The sequence below is a fragment of the Heptranchias perlo genome, unplaced genomic scaffold, assembly GCF_035084215.1.
Source record: "Heptranchias perlo isolate sHepPer1 unplaced genomic scaffold, sHepPer1.hap1 HAP1_SCAFFOLD_1572, whole genome shotgun sequence".
Taxonomy (NCBI): domain Eukaryota; kingdom Metazoa; phylum Chordata; class Chondrichthyes; order Hexanchiformes; family Hexanchidae; genus Heptranchias; species Heptranchias perlo.
This window is the reverse complement of record NW_027138831.1, coordinates 1-15,557: the sequence shown is the minus strand read 5'-3', so window position 1 is coordinate 15,557 and position 15,557 is coordinate 1. Positions and strand designations below refer to the sequence as shown.

Sequence of the window (15,557 nt, the reverse complement as noted above, 5' to 3'; positions counted from 1 at the left end):
AGAAATCAATAACGCCAGAAATCAATAACGTCAGATCAATGAAGTCAGAAATCAATGACATCAGAAATAAACAAAATTAGGAATCAATGATGTCAGGAATCAATGCTGTCAGAAATCAATGATGACAGAAATCAATTGTCAGAAATCGATGATGTCAGAAATCAATAACGTCAAATCAATGAAGTCAGAAATAAATGATGTCAGAAATAAACAAAGTTTGGAATCAATGCTGTCAGAAATCAACGACGACAGAAATCAATAACATCAAATCAATGAAGTCAGAAATAAATGATGTCAGAAATCAATGACATCAGAAATAAACAAAGTTAGGAATCAAAGAAGTCAGGAATCAATGCTGTCAGAAATCAATGGGGTCAGAAATCAATGATGACAGAAATCAATAACATCAAATCAATGAAGTCAGAAATAAATGATGTCAGAAATCAATGACACAGAAATAAACAAAGTTAGGAATCAATGAAGTCAGGAATCAATGCTGTCAGAAATCAATGATGTCAGAAATCAATGATGACAGAAATCAATTGTCAGAAATCGATGATGTCAGAAATCAATAACGTCAAATCAATGAAGTCAGAAATAAATGATGTCAGAAATAAACAAAGTTTGGAATCAATGCTGTCAGAAATCAACGACGACAGAAATCAATAACATCAAATCAATGAAGTCAGAAATAAATGATGTCAGAAATCAATGACATCAGAAATAAACAAAGTTAGGAATCAAAGAAGTCAGGAATCAATGCTGTCAGAAATCAATGGGGTCAGAAATCAATGATGACAGAAATCAATAACATCAAATCAATGAAGTCAGAAATAAATGATGTCAGAAATCAATGACACAGAAATAAACAAAGTTAGGAATCAATGAAGTCAGGAATCAATGATGTCAGAAATTAATGAGGTCAGAAATCAATAACGTCAGAAATCAGCGATGTCAGAAGTCAATGATGTCAAATAAATGTCAGAAATTAATGTCGTCAGAAATCAATTGTCAGAAATCGATGATGTCAGAAATCAATAACGTCAAATAAATGAAGTCAGAAATGAATGAAGTCAGAAATGAATGATGTCAGAAATAAACAAAGTTTGGAATCAATGACATCATGAATCAATGCTGTCAGAAATCAATGACGACAGAAATCAATAATGTCAGAAATCAATAATGTCAAATCAATGAAGTCAAAAATAAATGATGTCAGAAATCAATGACATCAGAAATAAACAAAGTTAGGAATCAATGAAGTCAGGAATCAATGCTGTCAGAAATCAATGACAACAGAAATCAATGACGACAGAAATCAATGACGACAGAAATCAATAACGCCAGAAATCAATTACGTCAAATCAATGAAGTCAAAAATCAATGAAGTCAAAAATAAATGATGTCAGAAATCAATGACATCAGAAATAAACAAAGTTAGGAATCAAAGAAGTCAGGAATCAATGCTGTCAGAAATCAATGACGACAGAAATCAATAATGTCAAATCGATGAAGTCAGAAACCAATGATGTCAGAAATCAATGACATCAGAAATAAACAAAGTTAGGAATCAATGAAGTCAGGAATCAATGCTGTCAGAAATCAATGACGACAGAAATCAATTGTCAGAAATCGATGATGTCAGAAATCAAAAACGTCAAATCAATGAAGTCAGAAATAAATGATGTCAGAAATCAATGACATCAGAAATAAACAAAGTTAGGAATCAAAGAAGTCAGGAATCAATGCTGTCAGAAATCAATGGGGTCAGAAATCAATGACGACAGAATTCAATAACATCAAATCAATGAAGTCAGAAATAAATGATGTCAGAAATCAATGACATCAGAAATAAACAAAGTTAGGAATCAATGAAGTCAGGAATCAATGCTGTCAGAAATCAATGATGTCAGAAATCAATGACGACAGAAATCAATAACATCAAATCAATGAAGTCAGAAATAAATGATGTCAGAAATCAATGACATCAGAAATAAACAAAGTTAGGAATCAATGAAGTCAGGAATCAATGATGACAGAAATCAATTGTCAGAAATCAATGATGTCAGAAATCAATAACGTCAAATCAATGAAGTCAGAAATAAATGATGTCAGAAATAAACAAAGTTTGGAATCAATGATGTCAGAAATCAATGACATCAGAAATAAACAAAGTTAGGAATCAATGAAGTCAGGAATCAATGATGTCAGAAATTAATGAGGTCAGAAATCAATAACGCTAGAAATCAATAACGTCAGATCAATGAAGTCAGAAATCAATGACATCAGAAATAAACAAAATTAGGAATCAATGAAGTCAGGAATCAATGCTGTCAGAAATCAATGGGGTCAGAAATCAATGATGACAGAAATCAATGACGACAGAAATCAATAACGCCAGAAATCAATAATGTCAAATCGATGAAGTCAAAAATAAATGATGTCAGAAATCAATGACATCAGAAATAAACAAAGTTAGGAATCAATGAAGTCAGGAATCAATGATGACAGAAATCAATTGTCAGAAATCAATGCTGTCAGAAATCAACGGGGTCAGAAATCAATGACGACAGAATTCAATAACGTCAAATCAATGAAGTCAGAAATAAACAAAATTAGGAATCAATGACGCCAGGAATCAATGACGTCAGAAATCAATGATCTCAGAAATCAATGACGTCAGAAAGCGCCGGCGTCACAGACGAAGCGCGCCCGGAATCAGTGACGTCAGGCGTCGATGAGGTCACGAACCGATTGCTCCGCCCCCCCGCCCGGATCCGGGGTTGACTCCGGCCCTGCAGGTGGCGGTGTTGCAGGAGGAGGGCGGATGAGGAACCATCTTCCCCTCCGCTGCCCGGGGAGGTGGGCGGGCCCGGGGACTGAGCCACGGAGTCGGAGGGGAGCCGGTCGCGGTCGGACATCGCCGGGCTGCTCGGTCACTCACCCCCGGACAGGGCGGGAGCGGCTTCAAACCCTCACCGGGCGGCGGGGGGGGGGGCGGGGAAAATGGCGGCCGGAAGTGGCGGTGGGGGAAAATGGCGGCCGGCACCGTGTCCCCCCCGCTCCATTTCCGGCGCGCCGTTCCCCACCGGCAGTGAGAGGGGCCCCGGGATTGGACGGGAGGCGGGGCCGCGGCAGCAACACCGCAGCTGATTGGAGCGGGCGCGGACCAATCGCAGGGCGCCGTCTCCCCGGGAGCGCGCGGAACCCGCGGCGGTTGGAATTTAAACCGGAGGAAAATCAACGGCAGGTAAAAATTCTCCAATAAACTGAAATAATCTTAAATATAAAGTTTAAATAATCTTAAATATAAAGTTTAAATAATCTTAAATATAAAGTTTAAATCTCCAATAAACTGAAATAATCTTAAATATAAAGTTTAAATCTCCAATAAACTGAAATAATCTTAAATATAAAGTTTAAATCTCCAATAAACTGAAATAATCTTAAATATAAAGTTTAAATCTCCAATAAACTGAAATATAAAGTTTAAATAATCTTAAATAATCATAAATATAAACTTTAAATCTCCAATAATCTCAAATATAAACTTTAAATCTCCAATAATCTCAAATATAAACTTTAAATCTCCAATAATCTCAAATATAAACTTTAAATCTCCAATAATCTCAAATATAAACTTTAAATCTCCAATAATCTCAAATATAAACTTTAAATCTCCAATAATCTCAAATATAAACTTTAAATCTCCAATAATCTCAAATATAAACTTTAAATCTCCAATAATCTCAAATATAAACTTTAAATCTCCAATAATCTCAAATATAAACTTTAAATCTCCAGTAATCTCAAATATAAACTTTAAATCTCCAATAATCTCAAATATAAACTTTAAATCTCCAATAATCTCAAATATAAACTTTAAATCTCCAGTAATCTCAAATATAAACTTTAAATCTCCAATAATCTCAAATATAAACTTTAAATCTCCAATAATCTCAAATATAAACTTTAAATCTCCAATAATCTCAAATATAAACTTTAAATCTCCAATAATCTCAAATATAAACTTTAAATCTCCAATAATCTCAAATATAAACTTTAAATCTCCAATAATCTCAAATATAAATGTCAAATGTGATAGAATATAGAGAGTAACGGTCAAATGTGATAGAATGTATTAATATAATATATCAAACAAATTATAATGTAGAATATAGAACATTAAATATACAACAATATAAAATATTGTAAAATATACAGAGAGGGAGACGGACAGCGAGAGAGCGACAGAAACAGAGAGAGAGAGAGAGGGAGAGCAAGAAAGAGAGAAAGAGCTTGAGAGACACAGACAGACAGAGAGGGAGAGGCAGAGACAGTGTCCCTCATCGGCTGACTCTCTGTCCCTCTATGCCTGTCTCAGAAAGAGGGAGGGAGCGCGGCAGAGAGGGAGAGTGGCAGAGAGCGAGGGAGACGCAGAGACGGGGGATGTGCATGGTATGGTGGGGTGGGGTGCGTGCGGGGTATCTGTGTGTGTGTGTAGGCGATGTGTGGATGGTGAGTCACATTAACCCGTCTCTCTGTGTTGCAGATCCCCATGGCGTTTGAGTTTGTCATTCCCCTGGTGAGCAGGGACCTGTTGAGGAGCGGAGGAGTGAAGCAGTATGTGGTGGAAGAGGTACTCCCGGTCAGACAGCTCGCCGAGCAGGTCAATGGTAAGGGGACGGTCCTGTCACCGGTCTGGGGTGGGGGAGAGTTCAGATGGTCTGGGGGCAGTGACAGGAGAGTGAGACAGAGCAGGAGGGCTGGAGAGAAAGTGTCTCTCTCTCTCTCTCTCTCTCTCTCTCTCTCTCTCTCTCTCTCTCTCTCAATTTGCGCACAGCAAGATCCCACAAACAGAAATGAGTTAATGACCAGATCATCCGTTTTTGGTGATGTTGGTTGAGGGACAAATATCGGCCCCTGCAAACTGGGGAGAACTCCCCCCCGCCACCCCCCCTGCTCTTCTTCCAATATGTGGAGATGCCGGTGATGGACTGGGGTTGACAATTGTAAACAATTTTACAACACCAAGTTATAGTCGAACAATTTTATTTTAAATTCACAAGCTTTTGGAGGCTTGTGAATTTAAAATAAAATTGCTGGACTATAACTTGGCGTTGTAAAATTGTTTACAATCTTCTTCCAATAGTGGTTGTGGGATCTTTTACATCCACCTGAGAGGGACAGACGGGGCCCTTCGGTTTAACGTCTCATCCGAAAAACGGCATCTCCGACAGTGCGGCGCTCCCTCAGCACCGACCCTCCGACAGTGCGGCGCTCCCTCGGCGCCGACCCTCCGACAGTGCGGCGCTCCCTCGGCGCCGACCCTCCGACAGTGCGGCGCTCCCTCGGCGCCGACCCTCCGACATTGCGGCGCTCCCTCGGCGCCGACCCTCCGACAGTGCGGCCCTCCCTCGGCGCCGACCCTCCGACAGTGCGGCCCTCCCTCGGCGCCGACCCTCCGACAGTGCGGCGCTCCCTCGGCGCCGACCCTCCGACAGTGCGGCGCTCCCTCGGCGCCGACCCTCCGACAGTGCGGCGCTCCCTCGGCGCCGACCCTCCGACAGTGCGGCGCTCCCTCGGCGCCGACCCTCCGACAGTGCGGCGCTCCCTCGGCGCCGACCCTCCGACAGTGCGGCGCTCCCTCGGCGCCGACCCTCCGACAGTGCGGCGCTCCCTCGGCGCCGACCCTCCGACAGTGCGGCGCTCCCTCGGCGCCGACCCTCCGACAGTGCGGCGCTCCCTCGGCGCCGACCCTCCGACAGTGCGGCGCTCCCTCGGCGCCGACCCTCCGACAGTGCGGCGCTCCCTCGGCGCCGACCCTCCGACAGTGCGGCGCTCCCTCGGCGCCGACCCTCCGACAGTGCGGCGCTCCCTCGGCGCCGACCCTCCGACAGTGCGGCGCTCCCTCGGCGCCGACCCTCCGACAGTGCGGCGCTCCCTCGGCGCCGACCCTCCGACAGTGCGGCGCTCCCTCGGCGCCGACCCTCCGACAGTGCGGCGCTCCCTCGGCGCCGACCCTCCGACAGTGCGGCGCTCCCTCGGCGCCGACCCTCCGACAGTGCGGCGCTCCCTCGGCGCCGACCCTCCGACAGTGCGGCGCTCCCTCGGCGCCGACCCTCCGACAGTGCGGCGCTCCCTCGGCGCCGACCCTCCGACAGTGCGGCGCTCCCTCGGCGCCGACCCTCCGACAGTGCGGCGCTCCCTCGGCGCCGACCCTCCGACAGTGCGGCGCTCCCTCGGCGCCGACCCTCCGACAGTGCGGCGCTCCCTCGGCGCCGACCCTCCGACAGTGCGGCGCTCCCTCGGCGCCGACCCTCCGACAGTGCGGCGCTCCCTCGGCGCCGACCCTCCGACAGTGCGGCGCTCCCTCGGCGCCGACCCTCCGACAGTGCGGCGCTCCCTCGGCGCCGACCCTCCGACAGTGCGGCGCTCCCTCGGCGCCGACCCTCCGACAGTACGGGGCTCACCATAGTGTCTGGAGGTGTGTGTGGGGAACCCATGACCTTTCTGACTCTGAGTTGAGAGGATGCTGCCCTCTGAGCCACAGGTACCGGGTGTCTCGGGGGTTGGTGGTGTGGGGATGGGGTGAGTGGGGTTTACTGTGTGGTTCTGATCACTCTGTCTGCTTTCTCACTCAGTGTTTAAATCAGCCATTCGGAGCAAAGGAGCCTTGGCGATCTTGGAACACTTCGACATTCCCTACAGTGTCTTGTAGTGAGTATGGCTGCTCCGCGGGAGACCCCATCTTCCATCCCCACCCCCGTGACGGCGAGCCCTCGCCCCACCCCCACCCCCGATGGCCAGCACGCCGATGGCGACCCCCACCCACGTGACGGCGAGCCCTCTCGCCACCCCAGTGACGGTGAGCCCCCCCACCGGCCGCGAGCTCCCCACCCCCTCCTCCCACGGCGATCCCCCCCATCCGACGGTGAGCCCCTTCCCCCCCCTCTGAGGGCGAGCCCACCCACCCCAACAGCGAGTCCCTTCTCCTCCTTCTTCTCCTCCCCCCACCCCCTCCGATTCTGACCATTTCCCGTTCTTTTGCCACAGTCACTTCAAGATCGTGGAGCCCACACTCCAGGAGCAGACACTTGACCTGTTGGTGAAAGGTGAGTGGACGAGTCGGCGGGGTGCAGCGGGGGACGGGGAGAGCATGTGGAGACCCCTGGGGGGGGGGGGTTAACCAGGCTCCCCTCTGTCAGGAGGCATTCGACAATGGGGGATCACCCCAGTGCTGTGCGACAGGGGATCGGGGGTGACAGGGCGAGACTCCCCCGAGTTCCGGCCTCTCTCTCCAACCCTGACCCCCGGGGTCCAGACCGTGCCGGCAGGCCGCGTGATGAGACGAAGGCGAGTGTGATCTCAGCGGCTGGGGCAGGCTGACCCGACCTTTGCCCTTTCCCAGGTCCGTAATCTTGGTGGGCGGGGCCGAGTCTCGGGCGCTCGCTGTAAGGCCGGACCGACATGAAACTCGTACCTCGCACTGTGTCACAGCCGCGAGGGAGAGCCCGATCCCCCGGCCCAGGCATCGTGTGTGTGTGTGTGTGTGAGGTACGGACAGATAGGGGGTGGGGGGAGATCACAGGTTAAAGGTCGTGTCAACCAGCCCTGCAACTAGCCAATGAGAAATGATCGCACATCTTTGGTAATCTGATGGCAACTGAAGTCGGCGAGGGGAGGGACAGAGGGAGGGGTGGTGAGGTTCACAATACGGAGCTCCCTCCGCACCATGATACGGAGCTCCCTCTGCACTACAATACAGAGCTCCCTCCACACTACAATACAGAGCTCCCTCCACACTACAATACAGAGCTCCCTCCGCACTACAATACAGAGCTCCCTCCACACTACAATACAGAGCTCCCTCCGCACTACAATACAGAGCTCCCTCCACACTACAATACAGAGCTCCCTCCACACTACAATACAGAGCTCCCTCCGCACTACAATACAGAGCTCCCTCCGCACTACAATACAGAGCTCCCTCCGCACTACAATACAGAGCTCCCTCCGCACTACAATACAGAGCTCCCTCCGCACTACAATACAGAGCTCCCTCCGCACGACAATACAGAGCTCCCTCCACACTACAATACAGAGCTCCCTCCACACTACAATACAGAGCTCCCACCACACCACAATACAGAGCTCCCTCCACACTACAATACAGAGCTCCCTCTACACTACAATACAGAGCTCCCTCTACACTACAATACAGAGCTCCCTCCACACTACAATACAGAGCTCCCTCTACACTACAATACAGAGCTCCCTCTACACTACAATACAGAGCTCCCTCTACACTACAATACAGAGCTCCCTCTACACTACAATACAGAGCTCCCTCTACACGACAATACAGAGCTCCCTCCACACGACAATACAGAGCTCCCTCCACACGACAATACAGAGCTCCCTCCACACGACAATACAGAGCTCCCTCCACACTACAATACAGAGCTCCCTCCACACTACAATACAGAGCTCCCTCCACACTACAATACAGAGCTCCCTCCACACTACAATACAGAGCTCCCTCCACACTACAATACAGAGCTCCCTCTACACTACAATACAGAGCTCCCTCCACACTACAATACAGAGCTCCCTCCACACCACAATACAGAGCTCCCTCCACACCACAATACAGAGCTCCCTCCACACCACAATACAGAGCTCCCTCCACACCACAATACAGAGCTCCCTCCACACCACAATACAGAGCTCCCTCCACACCACAATACAGAGCTCCCTCTACACTACAATACAGAGCTCCCTCCACACTACAATACAGAGCTCCCTCCACACTACAATACAGAGCTCCCTCCACACTACAATACAGAGCTCCCTCCACACTACAATACAGAGCTCCCTCCACACGACAATACAGAGCTCCCTCCACACTACAATACAGAGCTCCCTCTACACTACAATACAGAGCTCCCTCTACACTACAATACAGAGCTCCCTCTACACTACAATACAGAGCTCCCTCTACACTACAATACAGAGCTCCCTCTACACTACAATACAGAGCTCCCTCTACACTACAATACAGAGCTCCCTCTACACTACAATACAGAGCTCCCTCTACACTACAATACAGAGCTCCCCTCACACTACAATACAGAGCTCCCTCTACACCACAATACAGAGCTCCCTCTACACCACAATACAGAGCTCCCTCTACACTACAATACAGAGCTCCCTCTACACTACAATACAGAGCTCCCTCTACACCACAATACAGAGCTCCCTCTACACTACAATACAGAGCTCCCTCTACACTACAATACAGAGCTCCCTCCACACTACAATACAGAGCTCCCTCCACACCACAATACAGAGCTCCCTCCACACTACAATACAGAGCTCCCTCTACACCGCAATACAGAGCTCCCTCTACACTACAATACAGAGCTCCCTCTACACTACAATACAGAGCTCCCTCTACACTACAATACAGAGCTCCCTCTACACTACAATACAGAGCTCCCTCTACACTACAATACAGAGCTCCCTCTACACTACAATACAGAGCTCCCTCTACACCACAATACAGAGCTCCCTCCACACCACAATACAGAGCTCCCTCCACACCACAATACAGAGCTCCCTCCACACTACAATACAGAGCTCCCTCCGCACCACAATACAGAGCTCCCTCTACACTACAATACAGAGCTCCCTCTACACTACAATACAGAGCTCCCTCCACACTACAATACAGAGCTCCCTCCACACCACAATACAGAGCTCCCTCCACACTACAATACAGAGCTCCCTCTACACCACAATACAGAGCTCCCTCTACACCACAATACAGAGCTCCCTCTACACTACAATACAGAGCTCCCTCTACACTACAATACAGAGCTCCCTCTACACTACAATACAGAGCTCCCTCTACACTACAATACAGAGCTCCCTCTACACTACAATACAGAGCTCCCTCCACACTACAATACAGAGCTCCCTCTACACTACAATACAGAGCTCCCTCCACACCACAATACAGAGCTCCCTCCACACCGCAATACAGAGCTCCCTTCACACCGCAATACAGAGCTCCCTCCACACCGCAATACAGAGCTCCCTCCACACCGCAATACAGAGCTCCCTCCACACTTCAATACAGAGCTCCCTCCACACTACAATACAGAGCTCCCTCGACACTACAATACAGAGCTCCCTCGACACTACAATACAGAGCTCCCTCGACACTACAATACAGAGCTCCCTCGACACTACAATACAGAGCTCCCTCCACACTACAATACAGAGCTCCCTCCACACTACAATACAGAGCTCCCTCCACACTACAATACAGAGCTACCTCCACACTACAATACAGAGCTCCCTCCACACTACAGAGCTCCCTCCACACTACAGAGCTCCCTCCACACTACAATACAGAGCTCCCTCTACACCACAATACAGAGCTCCCTCTACACCACAATACAGAGCTCCCTCTGCACCACAATACAGAGCTCCCTCTGCACCACAGTACAGAGCTCCCTCTGCACCACAATACAGAGCTCCCTCCACACTACAATACAGAGCTCCCTCTACGCTACAATACAGAGCTCCCTCTACGCTACAATACAGAGCTCCCTCCACACTACAATACAGAGCTCCCTCTACACCACAATACAGAGCTCCCTCCACACCACAATACAGAGCTCCCTCCACACCACAATACAGAGCTCCCTCTACACCACAATACAGAGCTCCCTCTACACCACAATACAGAGCTCCCTCTACACCACAATACAGAGCTCCCTCCACACTACAATACAGAGCTCCCTCCACACTACAATACAGAGCTCCCTCCACACTACAATACAGAGCTCCCTCCACACTACAATACAGAGCTCCCTCCACACTACAATACAGAGCTCCCTCCACACTACAGAGCTCCCTCCACACTACAGAGCTCCCTCCACACTACAGAGCTCCCTCCACACTACAATACAGAGCTCCCTCTACACCACAATACAGAGCTCCCTCCACACCACAATACAGAGCTCCCTCTACACCACAATACAGAGCTCCCTCTGCACCACAATACAGAGCTCCCTCCACACTACAATACAGAGCTCCCTCCACACTACAATACAGAGCTCCCTCCACACTACAATACAGAGCTCCCTCTACGCTACAATACAGAGCTCCCTCTACGCTACAATACAGAGCTCCCTCCACACTACAATACAGAGCTCCCTCCACACCACAATACAGAGCTCCCTCCACACCACAATACAGAGCTCCCTCCACACCACAATACAGAGCTCCCTCTACACCACAATACAGAGCTCCCTCTACACCACAATACAGAGCTCCCTCTACACCACAATACAGAGCTCCCTCTACACCACAATACAGAGCTCCCTCTACACCACAATACAGAGCTCCCTCCGCACCACAATACAGAGCTCCCTCCGCACCACAATACAGAGCTCCCTCCGCACCACAATACAGAGCTCCCTCCGCACTACAATACAGAGCTCCCTCCGCACTACAATACAGAGCTCCCTCCGCACTACAATACAGAGCTCCCTCCGCACTTAAATACAGAGCTCCCTCCGCACTTAAATACAGAGCTCCCTCCGCACTACAATACAGAGCTCCCTCCGCACTACAATACAGAGCTCCCTCCGCACTACAATACAGAGCTCCCTCCGCACTACAATACAGAGCTCCCTCCGCACTACAATACAGAGCTCCCTCCGCACTACAATACAGAGCTCCCTCCGCACTACAATACAGAGCTCCCTCCGCACTACAATACAGAGCTCCCTCCGCACTACAATACAGAGCTCCCTCCGCACTACAATACAGAGCTCCCTCCGCACTACAATACAGAGCTCCCTCCGCACTACAATACAGAGCTCCCTCCGCACTACAATACAGAGCTCCCTCCGCACTACAATACAGAGCTCCCTCCGCACTACAATACAGAGCTCCCTCCGCACTACAATACAGAGCTCCCTCCGCACTACAATACAGAGCTCCCTCCGCACTACAATACAGAGCTCCCTCCGCACTACAATACAGAGCTCCCTCCGCACTACAATACAGAGCTCCCTCCGCACTACAATACAGAGCTCCCTCCGCACTACAATACAGAGCTCCCTCCGCACTACAATACAGAGCTCCCTCCGCACTACAATACAGAGCTCCCTCCGCACTACAATACAGAGCTCCCTCCGCACTACAATACAGAGCTCCCTCCGCACTACAATACAGAGCTCCCTCCGCACTACAATACAGAGCTCCCTCCGCACTACAATACAGAGCTCCCTCCGCACTACAATACAGAGCTCCCTCCGCACTACAATACAGAGCTCCCTCCGCACTACAATACAGAGCTCCCTCCGCACTACAATACAGAGCTCCCTCCGCACTACAATACAGAGCTCCCTCCGCACTACAATACAGAGCTCCCTCCGCACTACAATACAGAGCTCCCTCCGCACTACAATACAGAGCTCCCTCCGCACTACAATACAGAGCTCCCTCCGCACTACAATACAGAGCTCCCTCCGCACTACAATACAGAGCTCCCTCCGCACTACAATACAGAGCTCCCTCCGCACTACAATACAGAGCTCCCTCCGCACTACAATACAGAGCTCCCTCCGCACTACAATACAGAGCTCCCTCCGCACTACAATACAGAGCTCCCTCCGCACTACAATACAGAGCTCCCTCCGCACTACAATACAGAGCTCCCTCCGCACTACAATACAGAGCTCCCTCCGCACTACAATACAGAGCTCCCTCCGCACTACAATACAGAGCTCCCTCCGCACTACAATACAGAGCTCCCTCCGCACTACAATACAGAGCTCCCTCCGCACTACAATACAGAGCTCCCTCCGCACTACAATACAGAGCTCCCTCCGCACTACAATACAGAGCTCCCTCCGCACTACAATACAGAGCTCCCTCCGCACTACAATACAGAGCTCCCTCCGCACTACAATACAGAGCTCCCTCCGCACTACAATACAGAGCTCCCTCCGCACTACAATACAGAGCTCCCTCCGCACTACAATACAGAGCTCCCTCCGCACTACAATACAGAGCTCCCTCCGCACTACAATACAGAGCTCCCTCCGCACTACAATACAGAGCTCCCTCCGCACTACAATACAGAGCTCCCTCCGCACTACAATACAGAGCTCCCTCCGCACTACAATACAGAGCTCCCTCCGCACTACAATACAGAGCTCCCTCCGCACTACAATACAGAGCTCCCTCCGCACTACAATACAGAGCTCCCTCCGCACTACAATACAGAGCTCCCTCCGCACTACAATACAGAGCTCCCTCCGCACTACAATACAGAGCTCCCTCCGCACTACAATACAGAGCTCCCTCCGCACTACAATACAGAGCTCCCTCCGCACTACAATACAGAGCTCCCTCCGCACTACAATACAGAGCTCCCTCCGCACTACAATACAGAGCTCCCTCCGCACTACAATACAGAGCTCCCTCCGCACTACAATACAGAGCTCCCTCCGCACTACAATACAGAGCTCCCTCCGCACTACAATACAGAGCTCCCTCCGCACTACAATACAGAGCTCCCTCCGCACTACAATACAGAGCTCCCTCTGCAAAACAGCACGGCGCTCCCCTCGACCTTCTGTGACATGTTTTGCTGTTTGTCCCAGCTGTCTCCCGACACTCGAGTGACCTTCAGGGGGTCCTGGACGATGTGACCCTGACCCCTTCGGACCGCCTGGAACATCTCAACGCTCTGAAGATGACCTGTTATCTGCTGACTCAGTTCGCCGAAGCATTCGAGGCCCAGAACTACAAGCAGGAGCTGGCAAATGTGGGGCCGACGGGCAAGGTAATGGGCAGGGGCTGGATGGGGTTCGGGGGCAGGGGTAATGGGTGGGGTTTAAAGCTGGGGTTAGAGGGTGGGGTAAAAAGAGGTAGCCATGGAAATAGTGGATGCATTGGTTGTCAGCTTCCAAAATTCTATAGACTCTGGAACAGTTCCTACAGATTGGAGGGTGGCAAATGTAACCCCACTATTTAAAAAAGGAGGGAGGGAGAAAACAGGAAACTACAGACCGGTTAGCCTAACATCAGCAGTAGGGAAAATGCTAGAGCCTATTATAAAGGATGTGATAACAGGACACTTAGAAAATATCAACGGGATTAGACAAAGTCAGCATGGGTTTATGAAAGGGAAATAGTGTTTGACAAAACTACTCGAGTTTTTTGAGGATGTAACTGGTAGAATAGATAGGGGAGAACCAGTGGACGTGGTGCATTTGGATTTTCAGAAGGCTTTTGATAAAGTCCCACATCAGAGGTTAGTGTGCAAAATTAAAGCACATGGGATTGGGGGGAATATACTGGCATGGATTGAAAATTGGTTGACAGACAGGAAACAGAGAGTAGGAATCAATCTTTTCGGGGTGGCAGGCAGTGACTAGTGGGGTACCGCAGGGATCAGTGCTTGGGCCCCAGCTATTCACAATTTATATCAACGATTTGGATGAGGGAACCAAATGTAATATTTCCGAGTTTGCTGACGACACAAAACTAGGTGGGATCGTGAGTTGTGAGGAGGGTGCAAAGAGGCTTCAAGGGGATATAGACAAGTTGAGTGAGTGGGCAAGAACATGGCAGATGGAGTATAACATGGATAAATGTGAGGAAGGAAAAACAGAAAGGCAGAGTGTTTTTTTAAATGGCGATAGATTGGGAAATGTTGATGTACAAAGGGACCTGGGTGTCCTTGTCCACCAGTCACTGAAAGCAAACAGTTAGGAAGGCGAATGGTATGTTGGCCTTCATTGCAAGAGGATTTGAGTACAGGAGCAGGGATGTCTTACTGCAGTTATACAGGGCCTTGGTGAGACCACACCTGGAGTATTGTGTGCAGTTTTGGTCTCCTTATCTGAGGACGGATGTCCTTGCCATGGAGGGAGTGCAGCGAAGGTTCACCAGACTGATCCCTGGGATGGCAGGACTGACGTATGAGGAGAGATTGGGTCGACTCGGCCTGTATTCACTCGAGTTTAGAAGACTGAGAGGGGATCTCATCGAAACGTATAAAATTCTGACAGGGCTCGACAGACTGGATGCAGGGAGGATGTTCCCCTGGCTGGGGGGGGGTCCCGAACGAGGGGGTCACAGTCTCAGGATACGGGGTAGGATATTTCGGACTGAGATGAGGAGAAATGTCTTCACTCAGAGGGTGGTGAACCTGTGGAATTCTCTACCACAGGAGGCTGTGGAGGCCAAGTCACTGAATATATTTAAGAAGGAGCTGGATAGATTTCTAGACACAAAAGGCATCAAGGGGTATGGGGAGAGAGCGGGAATATGGTATTGAGACAGAGGATCAGCCATGATCATATTGAATGGGGGAGCAGGCTCGAAGGGCCGAATGGCCTACTCCTGCTCCTATTTTCTATGTTTTTAAAGGTGTTGTGGAGTGGGGGTAGGCGCCTGCTCGCTGCGCGCACTCTTTCTCTCCCTCTTTCTTTCTCTCCCCTCTTTCTCTCTCTCCCTCTTTA

At 49.7% G+C, this 15,557-nt stretch overlaps 1 protein-coding gene and 1 non-coding gene across 2 annotated transcripts; both read left to right on the top strand.

Annotated features, from left to right (window-relative positions):
* Positions 1–2,737: 2,737 nt before the first annotated feature.
* Positions 2,738–13,873, top strand: LOC137309277 (uncharacterized; the record flags this gene model as incomplete). The annotated part of the gene is made up of 5 exons (XM_067977538.1): positions 2,738–3,250; positions 4,553–4,676; positions 6,645–6,720; positions 7,057–7,115; positions 13,692–13,873. Coding segments are annotated over exons 1-5 (954 nt in total), but the record flags the coding sequence as incomplete, so codon positions are not given.
* LOC137309279 (small nucleolar RNA U85) lies at positions 7,338–7,665 on the top strand. The gene has a single exon (XR_010959805.1). It is a non-coding gene; the product is annotated as a small nucleolar RNA U85 (small nucleolar RNA).
* Positions 13,874–15,557: the final 1,684 nt, after the last annotated feature.